General features: G+C 37.4%; 2 protein-coding genes, 2 long non-coding RNA genes and 1 pseudogene across 4 annotated transcripts; all 5 read right to left on the minus strand.

Moving 5' to 3' along the window:
* Positions 1-4,792: 4,792 nt before the first annotated feature.
* LOC126594215 (uncharacterized) lies at positions 4,793-10,548 on the minus strand. The gene is made up of 4 exons (XM_050260434.1): positions 10,375-10,548; positions 7,898-7,946; positions 5,535-5,893; positions 4,793-5,437 (listed from the first exon to the last, which is right to left on the minus strand). Exons 3-4 carry the CDS (start codon positions 5,889-5,891, stop codon positions 4,901-4,903), a joined length of 894 nt encoding a protein of 297 aa, XP_050116391.1. The 5' UTR covers positions 5,892-5,893; positions 7,898-7,946; positions 10,375-10,548; the 3' UTR covers positions 4,793-4,900.
* On the minus strand, positions 6,628-7,904 carry LOC126592276 (protein ANTAGONIST OF LIKE HETEROCHROMATIN PROTEIN 1-like). The gene is made up of 2 exons (XM_050257988.1): positions 6,965-7,904; positions 6,628-6,870 (listed from the first exon to the last, which is right to left on the minus strand). The coding sequence occupies exons 1-2, from the start codon at positions 7,601-7,603 to the stop codon at positions 6,628-6,630; spliced, it is 882 nt and encodes a 293-aa protein (XP_050113945.1). The 5' UTR covers positions 7,604-7,904.
* Positions 10,549-12,852: 2,304 nt separating the features above from the next.
* On the minus strand, positions 12,853-14,471 carry LOC126594223 (uncharacterized). The gene is made up of 2 exons (XR_007613182.1): positions 14,074-14,471; positions 12,853-13,366 (listed from the first exon to the last, which is right to left on the minus strand). It is a non-coding gene; the product is annotated as an uncharacterized LOC126594223 (long non-coding RNA).
* A 3,827-nt stretch (positions 14,472-18,298) lies between these two features.
* LOC126594220 (uncharacterized) lies at positions 18,299-19,330 on the minus strand. Its single transcript, XR_007613179.1, has 3 exons — positions 19,046-19,330; positions 18,727-18,920; positions 18,299-18,427 (listed from the first exon to the last, which is right to left on the minus strand). It is a non-coding gene; the product is annotated as an uncharacterized LOC126594220 (long non-coding RNA).
* A 1,192-nt stretch (positions 19,331-20,522) lies between these two features.
* On the minus strand, positions 20,523-23,505 carry LOC126594217 ((-)-germacrene D synthase-like; annotated as a pseudogene).
* Between the last annotated feature and the right edge of the window lie 394 nt (positions 23,506-23,899).

Consider the following 23,899-nt stretch of genomic DNA (forward strand, 5'->3'; position numbering starts at 1 on the left):
TCCATGCCCTAGGAGCCTGTTTGAGACCATATAAAGACTTCACTAGTTTGCACACATAATCTGGATGCTTAGGGTCTTGAAAGCCTTGTGGTTGTTTCATGAATACTTCTTCCTGTAAATCTCCATGAAGAAATGCATTCTTCACATCAAGCTGCCTAAAAGACCATTTATTTGAAGCTGCAAGAGCTAAAACAATTCTGACTGTGATATGCCTCACAACAGGACTGAATGTGTCTTCATAATCCAGGCCTTATTCTTGACTGAACCCTTGAGCCATTAAGCGAGCTTTGTACCTAGACACTTTGCCAAATTGATCTCTCTTAACTTTATAAACCCACTTGTTGCCTATTATATTTCTATTTGAGGGTGGAGGAACCAACTCCCAAGTTCCTTGTTTTTGTAAAGCTATGAATTCTTCAACCATGGCATTTCTTCAATTTTCACATATAATAGCAGATTTGTAAGATGTTGGTTCAGAGGATTTAGTAATGCTTAGAAGAGCAGTGTAACCACAGAATGATATATCTTTAGTAGCAGAATCCGAACCAACATTAGTGGAATCACAAGCAGAATAGGCACTATAGTCTTGTCTTTGAATAGCACCAGATTTTAGTCTAGTTTGCATAGGATGAACTGAATTCAAATTGTTAATATTACTTGAATCATTATTTAGACTAAGAGGAAGAATTACCTCTAATGGGGTGAACTCTGGACATGCAACAAAGAGTTGTAAGTTGATGTAGAGAGGGATGGAGTGTGAGTGGGAGAAACCTGTTGCTGAGTACTAGAGACCATATCTTGATTCTGAGTAACTGAACAATCCTGTGAAGAACTTGAAGCCGCTGTAATTGACTGATCTTGTATAACACCATCATGAGAACCCATTTGATCCACTACATGCACCGACTGAGATCTTGTTCTAGGGAGAGATGTACTATTTTCATTACTGAGACAAGGAAGAACATAAGGAACAAGGATTGGATGTGAACTAGAATTGATCCCATTACCCTTTGGAGACTGAAAATTAATCTCACTTTGATGAAAAGGAAATGTGTGTTCATCATGAATCACATGTCTGGATATCAACATCTTAACTCTCTGATAACAAATTACCCATCTGCATCCAAGTGAGTAGCCCAAGAATGCACATAGATCTGTCTTAGCATCTAACTTTGATGAATTATATGGTCTAAGATAGGGATAAACAAACGTCCCAAACACTTTTAATGTAGATAGCACTGGTTGAACTCCAAATAGCTTGAACTCCAGATAGCACTGGAGACTGCATACCTAATGACTTACAGGGCATTCTATTGATAAGGAAAACAGCATGTGCACATGCATGGAACCAAAAATTATATGGTAAATGAGCTATAGACAACATAGTTATTGCAGTTTCTAAAATATGCCTTTTGCTAGGGAGTATATGGACATGAAACCAAATGCACAACACCTTTTGAATCCAGAAATCTCTTAAAAGCAATACTCATATATTCACCACCTCCATCTGATTAAAAGAACTTAGGAACAGCTTGAAATTGAGTATGAATAAAAGCATAAAATTTCTCAAACATATCTAGAACTTGAGACTTGTATATCAATGGAAAAATCCATGTAAATTTTGTACATTCATCAATAAAGCTTCACATAGTACTCGTAACCTTCAACTGATACAACTGAGGCTGGTCCCCATACATCACTACTAATTCTCTCAAAAGGTTGTACAGATCTCACAGCTCTAGGTTCAAATACCTGTCTAGACATCTTTCCTTTAAAACAGTAACTACAAACATGTTTATTTATATCAGGCTTATATGTGATTTGAAAGTTGGATAAGATACTATGGAGTACTTCATTGGTAGGGTGTCGTAACCTATGATGCCACAAAGATGCTTTCACAAGCTGTCCAAGAAATGCCTTTGGTGTAGACTTCATTAGCTGATTATACTTGAAGAAGAGCTGCTTTGGTATATGATATAATCCCCCACTACTCCTTCCTGTCATGAGAATTGTCTTTGTTACCTTGAAGAATAGCTGTTTTGATAGAAGAAGAACCAGTGTTTTTGACAGGAAGACTTCCCACTGTGATCTTTTGATCTCCTTTGAGTGGTGTCACCATGTCCAAATCTCCATTATTTCCAATCATGTGATGAGTAGCTCCAGTGTCCATTATCCAAGCCTAATTGTTATTGAACTCCATGGAAGACTGAGCAGTCATAGCATTGAGAGATGATGGTGGTTGAACTCCTTGGAAAGCATAATTTCCTCTATGAAAACAATTCAAGGCAGTGTGTCCACATTTTCCACAGATTTGGCACTCAGGGATTGCTGGATTAGAAGTAGGTAGTTGCTCATTCCTGTAATAACAACTGGGTGCAGTACGCCCCTTTTTGTTGCAAATTTGACACTCAGGGATGATGTGTGATTTTTGACCAGTATTGCCATTCCAATTTCCCCATGTTGAACCTCCCTTGTTATTGCCTGAAGAGCCATTAAAGCCACCATTGCTTTTGTTGTTGAAGTTCCCTGAATTATTACCATTGTATCTTGGTCTAGAATTGAATCTAGGACCATTGAAACCATTGATTTTCTATGAGCTTGAAATTGCTGAGGTAGACTCCCCCTGAGAAAAGTTTCCACCACTTGGTCCAGTGCCATTTGATCTTGGAAATTGACCAACAAAACCTACTCCACCGTTAGATTGATTTCCCTGATAAGATTGCCTACTTGCACCTGTTGCAGAATATTCCCCTTGATAAAATTGACCACTATTCGATCCATTTCTGTTTGAACTGCCACCTTGATAGTACTATCTACTTGCACCCATGGCAGAAGACTCTCCCTGAGAAAACATTCCAGTCATAGGAAATTGCAGAGAAGAGTTGTATTCTTCAGCTGTTCTTTCTGCACTTAACAACTGTGCACGAAACTCCTTCAATGTAATAACTGATTCTCTTGCTAAAATCAGAGTCTTGATCATGTTATACTCTGATGGTAGACCTGCCAAGGCTGCAAAAATAAGGTCATTGTTTGAAATTGTTTCCCCTGCAGCAAGTAATTGGCCTTTCAAGTGCTTGAGCCTGAGTAAATACTTCTCAATAGAATCTACTCCCTTCTTGAGAGTGTGTAATTCAGTCTTGAGGTGATTGATTCTTGCCCTTGAAACAGTTGCGTACAGGCTTGATGAGCAGTTTTACTTCCAACAACATATTCAATAGCCTCATCTCCAAGAGTAGCAATCAGTAGACTGAGTAATGCTTTATCAGCCTTATTCCATTCACAATTAGCCACAGTAATCTCCTTTGTAACACCACTTTCCAAAGAAACCACATACTTTGGAGGACAAATATTGGTACCATCAAGTAGTCAAACAAATCATAACCTTCCAACAGAGATTGAAATTGAAAGGACCATTTCACAAAAATTGTCATCTTGCAGACGAATTGTAAGCATTCCTAGCAAACCATCGATCTTGAGTGGAGAATACCCCATTATCACACTTCTTGAACAGTAAACAATTGACAGTAATGAATCACACAGAGATACTTATCAAGAAATCACCAAGAAACTTCAATCGTGACGATTCTAAAGCTTCGTGCTCAAAATTCAACAAATTTCCTGAATTCAGATAACAAAGGACCAAATTTCATCAATTTTACCGCATTCTTCACAAAATTTTATCACAACTGCTTCAATCTTTTCACAAATTTATCAAACTTCTTGCTTCGTGCTTGACAATGCTTCTCAAGACTCCATTCAATTTGAACAAATTTCACAGAATAGACAGAGATGTGGCTTTGTGCCTTCAGAATTTCAGCAATTTTCAAGATTTATCACAGTTCATCAACAATTTCCAAGATTTATCAAGCAGTCAATGATGGCTTCGTGCCTAATCCAAATTCATCAACAATTTTCAAAAATCTTCAAAGAAAACTCATAAAGACATACAGTCCAAGAACACCTGATTTCGCAGCAACTTTCCGATCAACCGATGAGTCGAATCTGCTCGCCAAACTCCTCAGAAACACAATCGCAGCACAGCTTAGCTTCGTTCCCAAGAAAAAATTGCGAAAACCGGGCTTGATACCATCTTAACAAACAGCAATGAAAAAGGAAGAAAGCGAAAAGTCACAGAGAAGAGAGAAGATATTTATTATTACAGCAGTAGCAATTCTGATTGCATTGGGAAATGACTTAACTTGCTATATATAGTAACCAACAATACTTAACCACCAAGCAAACTTGTAACTAACTGTAACAACTAAGACTTTAAGGGTGCGTTTGTTGCGCCGGACTGTCTTGGACTGGACTAGCTGCCGGGACTAAGCTGGACTGGCTTAGACTGGACTAAGCTGGACTAACTTAGTGAAGCGTTTGGTGCAGTCTCGGACTAAGAAGCAGGATAAGAAAAACAGTACTGTTCACCAGATTTGTGTTTGCTTAGACTAGGACTACAAATTTTTGCCATTGTGTAATAGAGTAATGCTACAAATCTCATGATATGGGTTAATTGGAGCATATTTTTACCATGTATATTATGAATCTTAAAAAAAATTGACAATTGTTTTGTTTCTATTACCTGCTAATAGAATTGGGTTTAATTTACAAATGTAACTTGATTTAAACTCTATCACCCAACAGAAGAAAAATAATAGTGGTCAATACATGCAACTTCAACAAATACAAGTACATAAGATCTCCATAATTTAGAAAATCCTAGTTAACATTAGTTAACAATAGCCAAAATAGATCTCCATAATTTACAAAATGGCTAGTTAACATAAGGCAAAATACTAGTGCAAAGCTAAGTTATAAGTCATAACATAAGATTGTATGATTAATAAAATACATCCATGTTAACGTTAATAAAATACATCCATGTTAACATTAGCAAAAATCCTCATCCGCTTGCGTTGTCGCTTAGAAGCTTTTGGACGAACACTTTCTTGAGTTCCGGTTTGATTGCCCTGAACACTCCCACATTTTTTGGTTTATCCAAAATAAGAGACAATGCATCAATTTGATCCATAGGAGAGAGACCCATTGCTTCAAGTTCATTAGCTATGTCAGTATGATCTGCAGTACCTTGAACTAAAGCTTCAGTTACCATTTGCATCCTCTTCCCACTTTCAACATAAAAATCTTTCAGTCCACTGATAATTGCCTCGGTTCCATCACTTGAACTTCCCACAGCTCTTTTCCTCTTTCTTTGGCTATTTTCAGATGGGGTGCTTTGTTGGCTTTGTTGGTTCATTGAAGAAACAAAATTATCACCTCCAATATCACTTTCACCAACATGATCATGACTTTGTTCCTCCACCATTTGAGCAGGGGTTTCGGCTACATTACCCGTAGCCCGATCTTTTCCAAATATATATGCAAATCTATCAAACAGTGGAAAAGGCTTGCTTCTCCATCCATCGGCTTCTTTATTTCTCTAAGATTATATCAACATAGCAAAACTAAAATTTAGCATGCGTAACAAATATAGGAGCAAGAATATAACTAATGCATAAATAAAATAGGATATGAACCTGCACATAAGTTTGCCATGCGTCATCACTGTCAACTTCAACGCACTTTTTGACATCATTCCATGCAAATCCACTTGTGTTTATCATGTCAACGACCATACTATATGTTTTTTTCCATTTCTTCAACTTGGACTCAATATGTGGATTTGCCTTTATATTTGAATGAGGACATAAAACATTGACAGCTTTTGCTATTTCAACCAAAGTACCTTGTTTGAAAGCACCGGTGTCACACCGTTGCTTCCGAGCAACAAAATCCTCAAGAACTCCTAGTAATACTTCTTCCTCAAATGCTTCCCATTTACGCCTTCTTCCTTTTGGCTCTTGAGTAGCATTCAAAATATTTTCGTTATCCATACCTAAACAAAAAATATTTTAATGAAGGAAAATACCATACAAATAATCAATTTGCATAATATCCAATCAACTTGCATAATATCCAATCAACTTGCATAATATCCAATTAATTTGCATATCATCCAATCATTGTGCTAATATCTAACAAATGCATGATAAAAAGGAATACTAAAATAAAATGTTATCATTAAAACATATAGCTAGTTCGGTTGCTGGTTCCTAATTGCTCTCCACTCATTATACATTTCCTGAGCCATATCATTCCTCATTGCAGTCCACTGGTCCGATGATTGAACACTACCAACATATTCACCTTCTTCTGTATTTTGTCCATCTTCTATTATTGGCAAATTCTCCATTGGATCTACTGACATCTCTTGCCTAATAAGATTGTGTAGTAGGCAACAAGCGGTAATTATTCGACCTTGTGTCCTTATCGGATAGAAAGATGGACTCCTTAGTATCGACCACCTTCCTTTTAGCAAGCCAAAACAGCGTTCAATTACATTCCTTGCCTTAGAATGCTTCATGTTAAAATATTCTTCCTTATTAGAAGGTGTTCGTCCCTCCCATTCAGATAAATGATAAGGTATTCCTCTATAGGGTGCAAGGAATCCTTCACCATTTGTATAACCACCATCTACAAGGTAATAACAACCTAATGAAAAAAAAAAACAGACCTTATTAGTGTTTTGTAGTTGACAAACAGAACCAAACCTAACTTAGAAAGTTGAGACTAAGTAATAGTCTTACCCGCTGCTACCTTAAAACCATTAGGCCTACTAATTGCATCATGTAGCACTCTAGAGTCTGATGCGGAACCCTCCCACCCCGGAAACACATATATGAACTGCATATCTCCTGAACACACACCTAACACATTAGTTGCGACTCGACCCTTTCTTGTTCGGTATCTTGGTTTGTCAATTTCAGGTACATGCACATCAATGTGTGTTCCATCCAATGCTCCCAAGCAATTCTTAAAAATAAAAAATAAAAAACTTTTTGTTAATTTATACAAAGGGAATGAAGAGTTAAAGCTTAGGGAAAATGAAAAATATTTCTCATCATACCTTAAAACATCGCCATCTAGCATCTGTAGAATCAATAGGCACAGGCTGGGGGACTTTTAGTAGGATACCTTGTAATCGCAAAATTCCTTGCAATACGCTATTGAAATACCTACTTATAGTCTTTCCCGACCTATAAAATCTACCGCCAACACTACGATTCTTAGTATGATGTGCTAATATTTGTAAAGTCATACACACCTGTTCCTCTACAGACACCAAACCATCAGTTTTTACCCTCCCATCTTGACGAAGTAAGTCGCATAATATGCCAAAAGTCCTTCTATCCATTCTCAATTCGTTAACACATTCAGTATCAGTATTCCCTATTATACCATTCAGATAACACAAACTAATCTCTCGTCTAATAAGTGAACGGTTAGTCAATGTGGGTCGTTCAACATGTCTCTGTTTGCCACGTAGCATCATCACCACAAGAATCGTACAAATACAAATTGTCTCCAAATAAGACATCTCTAACAATAAGATCAATAAAAGCTTCCTTCGATCCATATCTATCCAAACAAAAAAAAAAACAAAAAACAAATTAACTAAATCATTAACCCGAGGCAACAAATATACATATGGCGTTGAAAAAAAAAAGTTATCATTAACCCGAGGCAACAAATATACAGGTGGCATTGAAAAAAAAAAAGTTTCATTAACCCGAGGCAACAAATATACAGGTGGCGTTGAAAAAAAAAAGTTTCATTAACCCGAGGCAACAAATATACAGGTGGCGTTGAAAAAAAAAATTTCATTAACCCGAGGCAACAAATATACAGGTGGCGTTGAAAAAAAAAAATTCATTAACCCGAGGCATCATATTCAAAATGTTCTACTCTTATACATCTATAAACATGTGTCTAAGAACACTAGTATCAGGATTGCTATCATTGCTAGGCATTGCATGTGAAAAGGGAAATTAAAGGACACCTGTAATGCAGTAGCCTTAGCCTTAGCCTTCCGTTTATGCTCCTCTTCTCTGCAACCAACAACCACAACAAATTGCAATTCAGCATCAACCCCACACAATACAAAACATTCACATTGTATACACAGTACATACATACACACTGCAAACACAGTACATACATACACACACTACATACACTGCATACACTACACACACACTACATACACTACACACACACACACTGCATACACTACCACACACACCATGCAAGTACACACACAGTGCATACATACATACACACACTGCATACACCCTGCATACATACACACTGCATACACAGTACACAAACACACACACTGCATACACCTTGCACACACAGTACACACACACTGCACACACACACACTGCATACACACTCATTCACACACACACACTGCACACACACACACTGCACACACACTCACACTCACACTCACTCACACTCACACACAAACACAGTCACACACACACACACACGGGGACAGAGTGCAACACACTCTTACCCTCACACACACACACACACACACTGCACACACACACTGCACACACACACACACTGCACACACACTCACACTCACACTGCACACACCGCACACACACTCACACTCACACTCACTCACACTCACACACAAACACAGTCACACACACACACACACGGGGACAGAGTGCAACACACTCTTACCCTCACACACACTGCACACACACACTGCACACACACACACACTGCACACACACTCACACTCACACTGCACACACCGCACACACACTCACACTCACACACACTCACATTCACACTCACTCACACTCACTTACACTCACACACAAACACAGTCACACACACACACACACGGGGACAAAGTGCAACACACTCTTACCCTCACACACACACACACACACACACACTGCACACACACACTGCATACACACTCATTCACACACACACTGCACACACACACACTGCTTACACACTCACACACACACTGCACACACACACACTGCACACACACACACTGCACACACACTCACACTCACACTCACACACACACGGGGACAAAGTGCAACACACTCTTACCCTCACACACACACACTGCACACACACACTGCATACACACACACACTGCATACACAGTCATTCACACACACATTGCATACACACTCATTCACACACACTGCACACACACACACACACACTGCATACACACTCACACACACACACACTGCACACACATACTGCACACACACACACACACACACACACACTGCATACACACTCATTCACACACACACTGCATACAGCTTGATTCACACACACACTGCATACACACACACACTGCACACACACTCACACTCACACTCACACTTACACTCACACTCACCCACAAACACAGTCACACACACACACACACGGGGACAGAATGCAACACACTAACACACACACACTGCATACACACACACACACTGCATACACACACACACACTGCACACACACTCACACTCACACTCACTCACACTCACTCACACTCACACTCACTCACACTTACACTTACACTCACACTCACTCACACTCACACCCACTCACACTCACACTCACACTCACACTCACACACACACACTGTCACACACACACACACACGGGGACAGAGTGCAACAAACACACACACTGCATACACCTTGCACTCACTCACACTCACACTCACTCACACTCACACTTACACTCACACTCACTCACACTCACACTCACTCACACTCACACTTACACTCACACGCATACACTGTCACACACACACACACACGGGGACAGAGTGCAACACACTCTTACCCTCACACACACACACACACACACACACACACTGCACACACACACTGCACACACACACTGCATACACACACACTGCATACACACTCATTCACACACACACTGCATACACACTCATTCACACACACACTGCACACACACACACACTGCATACACACTCATTCACACACACACTGCACACACACACACTGCACACACACCTAAATCAAATAACTCAACAATGTTTTGTAATAACTCACACTGCACAATCGAAATCAACAATTGACTGGTTAAGAAATTAAAATCTAAAAGCTACAGACCCTAGAAAACCAGAATCAAAAGATATACAAACTTATCCCACAGAATCAACCATTAATCGAAGGCCAGAGCAACAGCAAGCTATGTTTTGTAATAACACACACACACTGCTTTATGAAAACCCCAAATTCCAAATTTCTAATGTCAATTTCAAACCCCAAAGTCCAAGCTTTATGAAAACCCCAATTTCTAATCTCAATTTCACCTAAATATCAAAACCCTAAAATTTGTTCAACTGCAGAATCAAATAAAGCTCAAACCCAAAACAAATACGCCCAAATCGACGAAAAAAATCCGCCCAAATCGACCCAAATCGACGAAAAAATTCGAACAATCGAAGCTTACCAGACAACTGGAGGCAGATGAGGGCGAGCAGATCTGTTACGTGAAGACGAGGGAGCGGACGACGAGAGGAACAGATGAGGAGCAGGATGCAGATGAGGGCGACCAGGATGCAGCTGACGGCGAGCAGGACGCAGAGATGAGGATGAGGAGGACGACGTGAGGGAGGAGGTCTTACGAATCCGGACGTTTTTTGGGTGGTTCGCTAAGAACTGCTAGCGAAGGGTTTAATCCGTGCGAGTCGGATCTAATCCCATTAAACCTAATCCTTGCCCCTACCAAACATCAGACTACAATACCAATTAGTGTAGTCTAGTCCAGTCCCCCCTAAGAAGGTCAAACAAACACGCCCTAAGATCATTACACATGTCATAGCAGAGATTATGCCACTCGGCACTCTTATGGTTAATAACTAGAATTTAGTTGAAGCTGGGAGGCTAGGCCTTCAGGCGCATATTATATTACTTGAAGAAAAAACATACTACGGGAAACACATAGTACTTAAACCCCAAACAATCAAAACAAAATTATATATAACCACATGAAGCAAAACTCCTTCAAATTTTAACCTTTTAGAATAATCTTCTTGCATTTTCTTTGAAGCAAATAACCTTTTTTTTTTTTTGTCAAATGATAGATTTTGTTAGATTAGATGTTAGACTAGCACTGATGAAATTTGAACCCACGCTGTCATGACTCAACACCTTTCCACCATTGTGGTGAAGGGTCACTTGCATTGAAGCAAATAACTTGAACTGATCATTTCCATGTTAATTAACTTTAGGCAAAATGTTAAACCAGCAAATTGTCAAGCTTTATGATCACACCCTCAAGGGAAGGTGTTCTTAATCACGTTCCTATTGTTCATAAAAATAAAAGTCCCACCCCTTCACTTTTCACACAGAATCAAGCTAGTGAGATCAAATAAAAAGTTAAGCTTTTTCCAGTCCAACTTAATTAAAAGATTAGAGTCTTAATCCAAGATGATTTACAAAAACGAAGTAAAAAAGGACTTGAATTTTTTAAATTACCAACTCAAAAGAGATTATAATTAATTAGTTGACAAAAACGAAGAAAAATTAGTTACCTCAAGAAATCCAATCTCCCCCTCAAGCATCTAAACCTGGCAGTTTCTTTGCGCCTACCAATAAAAATCAGGATACAGCGGCGGCGAAGTTGGGCATGGAGGTGGCAATGACGGCACAGAAGCAGAGCAACTGGAAGGATATGCCATTCCAAATACAAATAGTAACCAAATCCCAGTTGCTAGATCACCTAAAACTCACACCCTAAACGAAGAAAACGACATCGGAGCTTACAGAGAGAAAAGCAGTAGCAGTGAACTGCTGATAGAATCACTCATGTATTAATGGGGTCAGTGGTCGGTTAGACTTTACTGTGTCGAAGACGCGGGGAAACTGTAGCAATAAAATTTTTTTTACATGTAAATATGTGCAAATTTGGTGCCCCCATCAGTTTTGGGCCTGACAGTGGCCCTGTTAGCATTGGGGTAGGACTGGCCTTGGGTACCAATTCACTTAATATGCGTTTGTTGCACAAGACTATTTCGAACTGGACTAGTTTCTAGAACAAAATTGTACTGGCTTAAACTAGACTAAGCTAAACTGCCTTAATGAAGCGTTTGGTGATAAGAGGCAGGATAATAAAAGTAACTCTATTTAAATATATTTTTTATTAAGATAATTATGAAAAATATATACCAAATTTAGAAAAGAACTCATGAATTCAACAAAAGAAATGTGTATTAGGAATCTCAAAACAAATAAACTGGTTATGCAATGAAGTTACAACTTGCTTAGGATAATGTTACAAAATTGCATGAAAACTTTTTTTTTTTATCTCGTCATACAAATTTTTTCACCATGTAAGGCCTTCAAGCTTGTAACCTAATTTCCTATAGTAATGATGAGTTCCTACTCCCGCATAACATCAATCTTTTTCGATCTATGCTCCCTGCTAGTGATCCGCTTGACCTCCTCCATCAAAAGGGAACCATAAGTTCATAACCCTGTTTGAAACAATCAGGGAATGCAGTTTGATGAGGCAGAACCTGCTCACAGGGGAAAACTCAAGCCATAAGGCTTTGTCACAAATCAATATGCAAATCATAGAAACAGCAAGTTCTGGAATAGTGAAATCCTAACACAAAGATACAAAGATGCAAAATTACTTGGTCTCAGTTTCTAGAATCAGTGGTCAATGGTGGCTGAATACAATCTTACCCAAAATTACAAAGCAATTGTGTGATATAATCTTCGCGTGCTTATATTCATGTGCATGATTATATTCTCAATCCTAAATTGCACAGCTGATCATCATTGATATGTCACAAGTATACTAATAGAACCATTTGAGCCAACCCAAATAACTAAACAACTAAGCAAAAACAAACAACTGAACCTAGTGCACCAGACTACTGCCATTGCAGAGTCATTGCAAAGTACATATATAGACAAACAATTAATTAATTTAGCTCCAAGCTTTTCGATTTATTTATTAATAATTTATCAAAACAACACTCAAACTCCAAAGCTTTGAATCTGCATCCAAATTCTTTGTCCTTAATACTACTTATCTAATCAAAAGCCCTGCATCTGCATCCAAAGCCTTGCATCTGCATCAAATTGTGGACTTGATAGGAAATAGATACGAGCATCACATGCTAGGACACGCAATTCTTCGTCCTTAATACTACTTTTCTAATCAAAATTTGAATTATCATTTTACTTTTCTCATAGGACACCTAATTATCATTTTACTTGGCGGAAGCTCCTTGGATGCTGCCTCCTTCATGGAGTTAACCACATCATTTTGAGACTGAAGAACTTTATTACGAGAAGCATTGAGCTGCATGGAGTACTCACTGCAACGAACCAATTAAAGAATATTACAGCTCACATATATGGCATTCGTGCACAACTGGGAATATATAAACAAAAGGAAGGCCTTCCATCGAACCACGCAAATCTGAACCCTGCAGAAACAGAACTCGTTTTATTTAGAATATGATTTGAACCTCGTTCTACCCAATTCCCTAACTAGTCCAATACCCTTTGAGCTAAGGCTATGAGCTTCATAAAGTCTAGTTTCTCAAAATCCTAATACAACAAGCACATAATTTTCAGGATCATTGAAATTCAACAATCATTTCATACACATCCAATGATGAAAATAAGTTATTTCAGAATAATCAACTCATTTTCAAGTTTCAACTTAATTTCTAACCGAATACTTCGATTTTCATCGAAATCCATGAAATCAATGAAAGAAACTATCTTTGCCACTTCCCAACTATTCACTACCGTATGACACACCAAGCACATTAACTTCCGAATCCGAATTCAACCTACCAAAAAATATATATCCAAAACCAAACAGCAGAAGGCCATTTGTTCCACAAAGTTTGAAAAACATGCAAAATGTAGGATCTAAGAACATTGTTGTGATCTATTTGTCGTTCCTAATTAATGCACATTATACAACCACCTTTCTTTACAAGAACATTATGCAATCAACAAACCATATACAATCCCAATTTACTACATTTTCAGAAAACCATATATTTTGATTATTTAGAATTTCCCAATTTTTATGACCATAATCAGCAACATCATAGCACCAAACAACCAATGTAAAAAAAATTAAAAATTGATGAACAAAAGTGAAAACAATCGTCTTTACCTAATGGGAGAGGTTGCAGAAGAAGAGGAAACTTGGAGAGGATGGAGCAGTTTTCTTCAGGGATTTGGTCGGAAAAAATTGTTCGAATCGAGAGTGGGTATTGGAGGCCTTGATGCGTTGTGGACTGAAGCGTTGGGAATTGAAGTTTGCAAGAGCCTAGCATCCATGGCGGTCACGACAACGCCTGAAGCAAATCACCGCCATGATGCTGGGATGGTCTTAGCTAGTCCCGTGATTTGTGGAGGGTCTTAGTTCTTAGCGAGCTCTCTAGTCCACGCGAGTCCTCTTTAGTCTCATTTAGGTTAGTCCAACACAGGCCAAACATAGGAGAACTACATTAATAAGTAGTTCAGTCTAACCCAGTCCTAGTTAATGAGGCCACACAAACACACTGATAGAAAGAAAGACCAATTCAGTTTTGATGGATGTGGGAAATATTCGCAGCAGAAGTAACACAAACATATAAAATGTTCAGCGATGTTTAGCTATGTGTGAGCAATGACAGAGCTAGAATAGGGTTATTGGTTGTTTTTTACTCCAACAACTTCAAAACCTTATCCCTATGTATATTTGTTTGTGTATTGTTTTTACTTCTATAAACAATTAAGCCAAACTAAATTACAACCTCATTCTCTTACTTCTTTTATTTTTTTAGTCATATTTGTCTTCATTTTCTCCATTCTTGTGTGCGATTGTATTGCTTGCATCATTTGCTCGATGAAATACTTTAGTTGAAAAATCTTGGCAGTCTTCAACATTACTCCACAATATCCTGCATCCACCCTCAACAAGCCTCTACAAATAATAGTAGTTGTCGACATATGTTAGAATAAACTTTCAACATATGTTGACAGGAATTGATAGATGCCTACTAGTTGCTTGATGAAATGGCCAAATGAAGTTTTTTTTGGCTGATAATACAACCTCATTTGAAAATTTTGACTACACTGTGTGTAAGAGGAAGATTTACGTGTATATTATTACACAAAATTACATAAGCAAAACGACTTTGGAGATGTGAGAGAAGCATATTTATGCGACTTAGTTAGCTTGTTTTTTGACATTTATGTTGTTAGTTTGTAGTTATTTTAGTTTTTTAAGTTATTTTCGTGTGTTTGTAGGTCCAAAGGGTTAATGTGGCAAAGAAGTGCATTTTGGAGCATTTTTGGGCATGTAATGGATAACATATGCTTGAAGCAAAATGAATGGATGAAATTTGAAGTTTGTGCATCATCCTCTCCCTATAAATAACCATTTTAGCACACTCATTTCACCCAACACATTCACCTACCACTACATCCACTCATTTCAACCACCTAACACATTCACCTACCACTACATCCACTCATTTCACCCAACACATCCACTTATTACAACCACCCAACACATTCACCTACCACTACATCCACTCATTTCAACCACCAAACACATTCACCTACCACTACCTCCACTCATTACCACCACCCACTACAACCTCTCCCTAGCCTATAAATACATTCATCCACCCTTCATCATGGGGGACATGAATCCAAAACACACACACACATCATCTACACAATTCTCCACTTTTTCCCACATTCAATACAACCTTCATCCAAACACATCCATTCCTCCATATAATCAAACCTTCAAACACTTACCAACACCTTGTGCCGTAGCAAAGGAAGGGAAGGAAAGTGCTTGGACGTGCTTGCTGTCCAACTTGGATTGTTGGAGCGTTTAGGTGTTTTCTTTCTTTTGTTTCTAATGTTTAAATTCATTTTCTTTTGTTTTGTTGTAAATATGAGTGGCTAAACCCCTTTTGGCTAGGAGTGATTTCAAAGCCATGATTATGTGTGCAATATAATTTGATAAATTTCAGTTATGAACTCTTGAATCGTGAATGCAATTGGCTTAACTATTTGATTGATAACTTATTTGTATTTGTTAATTAAGGGTCGACACTTAATTGGCATGCATAAATCCGTTGCTAGAATATAAGGAAGTTTCACATAATCATTATAAACTTATATTCACATGTAGTGAAGGTCGCTTATAAACGATCACGTTAAGTTCAATTCCTAGCATGAGTGACATGATGTCATAGTTGCAAGTGTTTTGTCAATGCTTATGATTTTTATTAAACGTAATGATATTTTATTGTATCTCTATTATGATGTCATGTAGGGAACTTTAGAAGAATGTTTTGGGTTGTCGAATGATGTCATCCAATCCAATAAAACAAGGAAAATCTGAGAGTTAACTAGTGATGTCACGGTTAATTTGGAGCATTGTCGTTCATAATTCAATGAAGTAGTAACTGGAAATCGAGTTGTTTGCATACATGTCATGTGTGGAGAAAAAGCCTCTAGCTATCCCATCCATCATCTTATTTCTCAAATTTGTTTTATAATCTGTCTAGTTTTTCATACTTGTTTGTTTGTTACAACTTTCTCCAAATCAAAACCCCCCTTTTAGTTTCTTGTTTCAAAGTGTTTCAAATCTGTTTTAATTTGTGTTTTTAAATGTTTTGATTCAAGTAAAAATCAATTTTCGTCTAAAGTCATTCATAGTGTCTAGTTTAAGTTTATTTAGTTGTTTTAAGCTGTTTTGAGTATTTTAAGTTTGCTTTGAGTCTTGTGAGTCCTGTTAAGTGTTTTTAAATTTAGTTTTATGTTTTTGAGTTAGTTTAGAGGTTATTAGCAAGCCCTCCTAATCCCCGGTCCAGAACGATCCCTACTTATACTTATACTACAATTGTCAAAAGAGGGTTAAATTTGTGTGTTAAGTTAATTTTCGCATCAAGATGTGAAGCCCAATGGCTCGGAGCTTATGCATAAAACTACATAAACACAATGACTTTGGAGATGTGAAGGTTCAAAGGGCTCGGACCTTCGTCAAATTCAATCTCTACGATTAAACAAAACCTTGAGTCTCTTCAATCAACCCAATTGCTTTTGAGCAAAAACCCAATTGCTCTTTAGCAAAACTCTCTTAGCTCTTCAACTACAATTTCAAAACCTTTCTTCAAGCAAACACTGCCTACGATCCTTGATATCTAAAACATTATTGTATGATTCGGTTGGTGTACAATTCCAACTAACCTAATTTCCTCTCTAAGGGGCATGTTTTGTACTAAGTTCATTTTGACACCAGTGATCTAGGTGGAGTTCTTTAGCATTATTTCGCCCTTCATCGCCTGAATCTTGCAGGAGTTTTATTGCTTTCTTTACATTTCTAGTAAATTTACATTTCAAATTATGCAGTTCAGCCCATGGGCCTAGATTTTAGTTCTGTGAACATTTGTAATTCATTATGAAATGATAACATTTTGTTTCCATTTTAGTTTCTATTTCGCTTTTATTTACCTTTTTGGCAAATATACACAAAGTAACACTGAATATTAAGCCCTCATTAGCTTGAGGCACAAAAAAGAACTTAACCAAACCAGAGTCCTCGGTGCACAATCATTTGATTCATAAGTCAAATTAACGCACAACTTACAAACATGTTCAAGCACAAACATTGTATGTTGACAACCTCCAATAGTAGCACACCTATTATCACTTTCTCTAGAGCCATCTCGTGACACGGAGACAAAAAAAAAAAAACAACACTCGGAAAAATATATGTTGAACCCCGTGCCCAAGCTCTGTCCAAATTTTAGCACCAACAGATATACAAGCATGTTCAAGTGTGCTTGAGAATAATTAATATATGATTTATTCCCGAAGTTCTTTTATTGATAATAAAATCATATGGAAACACTACAACAAAAATAAGCAATGCACACAATAAATTATCAGTGCCCTTTGAGGTCAAAAAGCACCAACAATTGTGCCCGTAGATCAATAGCAACAATGCAGCAACTATCTTTGTGTTTGTGCCCTCTATGGGCGTTACCTTTGCTAAAAGGGCACAATACTGAGTTCTGTGCTCATGATGTCAGCACAAATAAATGGTGTTTTGTGCCTTCGTTCTGACAAAGTTGTCAGACAACCTTTTCCTGGCATGTTAGCACTAATAATGTAATTGTGCCTGCATGCATTAAATATTTAAAAAAAATTACAATTTGAAAAATTGAAACTGAAATTGAGGTTTTTTTTTATTATTTTTTTTATTTTTAATTTTCATAAAATGTACAAATCCTACAATACATTCTCAATCTCACAAACATAGTGTAATGTTACATATTTCATCTCTAATGCAAAAAGTACTTGAAAGCAGACATTTTTGGCATGATGCCTCTTCCCCAGCAAGCCTTGCACCTCATCGAATCTCTGCTACTCCATAAACGAATTAATGAAGATGATCATCAGGAGAAGATCTTCCATTTCTGTTTAAGTATTCCTTCAAATAGTTTTTCCCTATCCTCCTACACAACAACATTAGTAAACTCAATAATTCAATGATTATAGTAATGTAAAACAAGATAATCTTAATACATAAGAATAGAACCCATCTTTGCTATTTCACAAACAAATTAATCAGACGGTCTATGTGGAATCTGGACCTTTTTCTGCCAAGGTTACGAAATGAAACCCAAATTCAAAGGTTATGAATCAATACCTATTAGTCGGATTCGAAACAGAAGCAGATCAACGTCAAATATCAACCATTCGTAACACACAATATATCAAAATGAAGCTGGGACTAAGAGGAGTTCGATTTTACCTAAATCGAGGCCAATGGATGGCTGGAGGTGGCTGGAAAATGGCTTGAAAGTCACGGCCAGTTTGGGTCTCTACGAATCCATGACAGATTTGACCAACAAAGCTCGAATCTGGTTCCTAGGACTGTGAGAAGTTCGTTTATGGTATCAATATCATCGTCTTCAACGAGATTTGGGCGGGAAAAGCTCGAAAAACCTGCAACTCACCAGAATAGTGGAGATCGTTAGAATCTCGCAAACGTGGTGGAAATTTTCTCATGCAAAGCCAGAAATCGACTTAGAACATCGAAGGAATTAACCGAAGGTAGTTACAGACCTTACCTCGGTCGGGAAGGCGATGAACTCGCCGGAATACTCTCGGGTTCGAGACGTGTGGTTCTCCGATTTTAGGTTCGAGTCAAGGGTTTGGGCACTAGTCCCGTGTTTGGAGACGATGATGGTGGTGGTTTGGTGTTTAAAGTCGTCGGAGAAGGTGGTGGTTAATAGTTGTGTGGCTTGGGGAAAAGAGACTAGAGAGAGATAAGGATGAAGGGAACAAATGAGAGAGAAGTGAGGGAGTTCGACTGAGAGCAGAATGAGATCGATAGAAGAGGGAACAGAGGAAGGGAACAGAGGTGTGGGCCTCAGTGGCACACACTCCAATTCTACATAAAGAAGATAATTTCAAACAAATGAGAAGGGAGATGGGCTGGATTGGCTGGTAAAAAATAGGCGGTTTTAAAAAAAAATGTGGGTGCGGGTGGGGCTGGTTTCATGAGAAAGTAATAAAAAAATAAATAATTGTGTCCTTTACAAATAGTAAAGGAGTGAAAACATATTATACTAGAATACAGGCACAAATCCATAATTGTGCCAACATATTATTTTGATATAGAGTGATTTATTATTTATTAATATTTATTGGACACAATTTCTAACATCGGTGTCATACAAAGGATTTTATAATTATTAAAAGGGTTTTTATCACAAATGATCCCTGAAATTGACCCACCAAATCAAGATGGTCACTGAAATTGAAAATCCATTAATGTAGTCCCTGAAATTTGGTGTCGCAAACCAATGTAGTTCTTCAGTGATAACTCCGTTATTGCTAGCCTATTTTGAGACTAGAACATTGCACAACATTAAACAGCTCCATACCATTATTTACCACAATTTTATAATCTAATTTTGTGTGTGTGCTAAATGTAAAGACAAAAAGCTGACAAACAAATTTTTATTGGTTTGTTGACTTTTATTCGAATAAATTTCGACTCTGTAATTTTTTCAAGAACTGATCCAATTGGTAAAGCCCTGTAATTTGACATCATAAAGTATCGAATAGGAAAATAAATTTAGAAAACATCCACTTGATCCCAATAGTGGATCTGCCAGGTGATGGTGATGAAACGTGTGTGTGTGTGTGTAGGGCACCTTGATCAATAAAAACTAAAACTAAAATATGATTGGTGTCTAGACTGGTGAAGGAAGACACAAACATTGTGCTTATAAAATCAAATGATTTAAATATATTAAATTAGAGGGCACGAAAATGTTTTTTGTGTTTTTGTAAATTAATAAAAAATTAGTATTACGGATATCCATAAATAGTGACACAAACTTTGGTGTTCAAATTTTAATAGGCACAAATACATTTTTGTTTAGACACTAACTAATGTGCCTTTTTGTTCAAAAAGCACATTTGTGATAGTTTTGTGTTCATTGACATCTAAGAGCACCAATATATATTTGTGCTCAATGAAAATGCAAAGGGCACATATCAATTGTGTTCTTAGCCCATTTTTGTTGTAGTGAAAGCAAACGAACAACCCAAATTACATTTTTACAGTCTTAACGGATGGTAGCTCCTTATTTTTTGTAGGCAAATTGGGCGCTGGAGACTATACTTTGAAAGAAGCATCACAATAAGTCGATATTTTAGGCTAATTAAGCCACGGGTTCCACTAGTATAGAAACTATAAAATCTTTTAGCACACCCTCAGGATTAGCGTAACCATCTTCACACTTGTACACAACTTCCATGACCCGAGCAAAATTGAGAATACGAATTAGCTGGGGCATGGGGACAGCTGTAGGCTGGAAGCACGCTTCGTTTACGTCCTTCCATGTATTATTAACTTGTCTTTGAAGTTCAATTATCGCTTCTTTTTCTTCTGTAGTACCATATTTCTTCATGTAACAGTTCATAGCTGAGACAAAATGTTCTTTCTTATTTTGCTCAAACTAGTCAGGCATGAGGATTTAGTTAAAAAAGGACCATTAATATAAGTATTAATGCAATCTCGTGCTTGTTAGCCCAACAGGTGTAGGTTTTGTCATAAAAGAGTGGTGCAATTTAGAAATGAAACCACTTAATATGAGTTATATTTTATTCTGTCAGGTTTTTAGTGTGAGACTTTTTACATTCGACAATACTTATTAATACTATTTTCATATACGATTGAGTACCTTGTGGTTTACTATGTCATTCATGAGTCTGCCAAATGTTGATGCAGCCTTCACTGCTTGAGTGGAAGTTAACAACTAATCAAAGGAGTCTATTGTAGCTTCTTCCATTCCAACAAATGATGTGGTTACTAGCAACAGGTAGCCGCTGGTCACGAGTGATACAGACATGTATTCATCCAGTGATGGTATGTGCTTCTGGCGGAACAATTTGGCTTCATTGAAGTAGCTTCTAACTAGTTTTTTCATCTGACACATACCAGATCATGAGATTATAATAATTCTTAATCATTTCTACTGTTAATTCATAATGATATCTAAATGCTATATATAAATAATTATTTGCTTCTATTCATATTGTGAAGTATTTGCAGCATGTTTTTCCGGCCTTGAACAACTTTAGACTCAAAACTAAGCACTTATATATTGGGGATTAGTACCGCTTCTCTTGCATGGTGCATGGGATATAATTTGCCCTCATGCGCAAGCTTTTCATGAATTTCACTGTATATATCCAACAACGCCCGATAGCATGTTGAAATGGTACCAGGCCATGATCGATTTTGTGTTAAATTTGTAAAGGTTTTAGCTCTTTGAAAAAACTGAGATTCAAGGAATCGAAAAATGCAGGGAGGCGAGAGAGTAAAGTTTTTCTTAGTATTCTTTGACAAAAAACCCTAGCATATAGAGGCTTGGAAATGGGTGATTTCAGGAATCAATCTCAGCCCTCTAGTGCATCAGACGCTGGGATCCTTCCACTTGGAATGGATCCAGCAACACAGTACAATAGGGATAAGAACAAGCACAGCTGTTCATCTTTCCTAAAACAGAAGGCTAAACTAGCCGTTACAAAATTTAAACTTAACGGCTACTACTAAATAAGGAAAAAACTCTTCATCTTCATCTTCTTCGTCATCTGCAGGATTCTAAAACATCTGCAGGTTAAATTCAAATTAGTGAGAAGCTTAATTCTCAACATAGCAGACTTTCATATACTCTGGTAGTTGATCCATGGCTGAGAAATCCCACCTGATCAGGTAATATAAATCAGTTGTGTGTAATTAGATTAATTTTCCCTCTTTGATCGGATGGTGATGTAAGGTAAGATAGTTTATATATAAGATGATTTCTAACTAATGATATATTTGTACCTCTCGATAGCTTCAGTAAAGAGCTCTAGTTCTTCGTATGTTCCATAAGCATCATAAAAGTCGTCCATAATGGATGTTATAGCAGTAACTTTGCATAATGTCCTCCTACCAAAGGAATATTGGAGCTCAAAGTAGACAGACAAACTCCAGCAGAAATAGATTTCAACCAATCTGTCTCTTACAAAAGGTAGCTTGTTTGGCACGTCCAAATCCTCCCACCATCTGAGTTACAAACATAATTATTTATTAGCTAGAGGTGGAGAATTCAACGCTTTAGCAAGTGATATATATGGTCGGTTGAGTAATTAATTAACCTTGTGATTTCGCTTACTTCTTTCTGATGGACTCGTTGCAGTCGGTTGAAATCCGACTTGGCGAATGTTAGGAGAGATTCATTCGGTGAATCTCTTAGTTCCTGGTAGACTGACAAGTAATATCTTGCTTCAACCCTTGGTAAAGCCTTTCGGAGCTTCTGATTTAAGGCATGGGTTACTGTTTTTGCCAGTGGGGAGCTTAAGCGGTATGTAGCCGATTCAAGATGAGTGGTGGTGAAGGTTAGTGCCTCATCTAGTATCCTCTCCATGTATCCTAAGTTGTGTGGCTTCATACAGGCTTAATAGTCCTACAACATCATCAACGAGTGATTCCTTGAATTTTCCATCACCGTCCTTGAACTTGTTGAATATATCTACATGACCAAGAAAATGGAAAATACAGAACCTCAAGAAACATTTAGATTAAAAAAAAAAAAAACTATATGACCAGGACCACCATCCTAGAGTACTTACCACATAAAATGTTATAATCTTGTTGTCTAAGCAATCGAAAACGAAGATCAACAGTATACAGGTCATCCAAATCATCAAAGTTTGCGTGAATTTTCTGTAAAATTTGTTCAATCTTATTTCTAAAATGGTAAGACACACCTAAGCGCTGAATGTCATCAATGAAGTTCAGCTTTTGTGAAACATTTTCAAGCGATGTCGTTAGCATCCTTCTTACTTCTTCCTTCAGTTCTTGTACATCTTGTTCAAGTTCAGCATCCATTTCCTCCAGAGGATCACATTGATTTAAAAAAAGAAAAAGAAAGCATAATCTTAATGATATGTTTGAATGAGGAGGTTTCCAAATACAAAAGATATAGACTGCATTATAAGATAATTATACGTCTGGTAACACATTAGAAAATGCATAATCCTTATGCTGTCAATTTCTAAAGTGTAAATTTAACTTTGGTAATTAGATTCGTTACATGTTCGCAATGTTAAGGGAAAAGTTAGATAAAATGATTTTGAATTATATAGAGATGAAATTAGCTTTCTTAATGAGTTAAAGTAGCCATTGTTTTTCTTTTAATTACAAATCTTACTTTCAGTCGAATAATAATATTGTAAGGATCAAATTAATAGTTTATTGTACTAAGAAAGAATTCTTACCGAAGCAGCATATGACAGAAAATGGTCGCCCCAAATAAAAAGTGGCTGAAGGCGTAGGCCAATGAACATTAAAAGTATCATTTGGGTTTGAAGATTGAGATAGTGGAACCTCGACAGAAGACATATTTCAAAGATTTCAAACC

This window comes from Malus sylvestris, chromosome 12 (assembly GCF_916048215.2).
Source record: "Malus sylvestris chromosome 12, drMalSylv7.2, whole genome shotgun sequence".
Classification (NCBI taxonomy): domain Eukaryota; kingdom Viridiplantae; phylum Streptophyta; class Magnoliopsida; order Rosales; family Rosaceae; genus Malus; species Malus sylvestris.

Coding starts and splice junctions, on each gene's coding strand:
- LOC126594215 (XM_050260434.1), bottom strand. CDS start 5,891: ATGGATAACGAAAATATTTTGAATGCTACTCAAGAGCCAAAAGGAAGA. Junction 5,438..5,534: donor CATGGCAAACTTATGTGCAG/GTTCATATCCTA, acceptor ATATAATCTTAG/AGAAATAAAGAAGCCGATGG.
- LOC126592276 (XM_050257988.1), bottom strand. CDS start 7,603: ATGCCACCTGTATATTTGTTGCCTCGGGTTAATGATAACTTTTTTTTT. Junction 6,871..6,964: donor CTAGATGGCGATGTTTTAAG/GTATGATGAGAA, acceptor TTTATTTTTAAG/AATTGCTTGGGAGCATTGGA.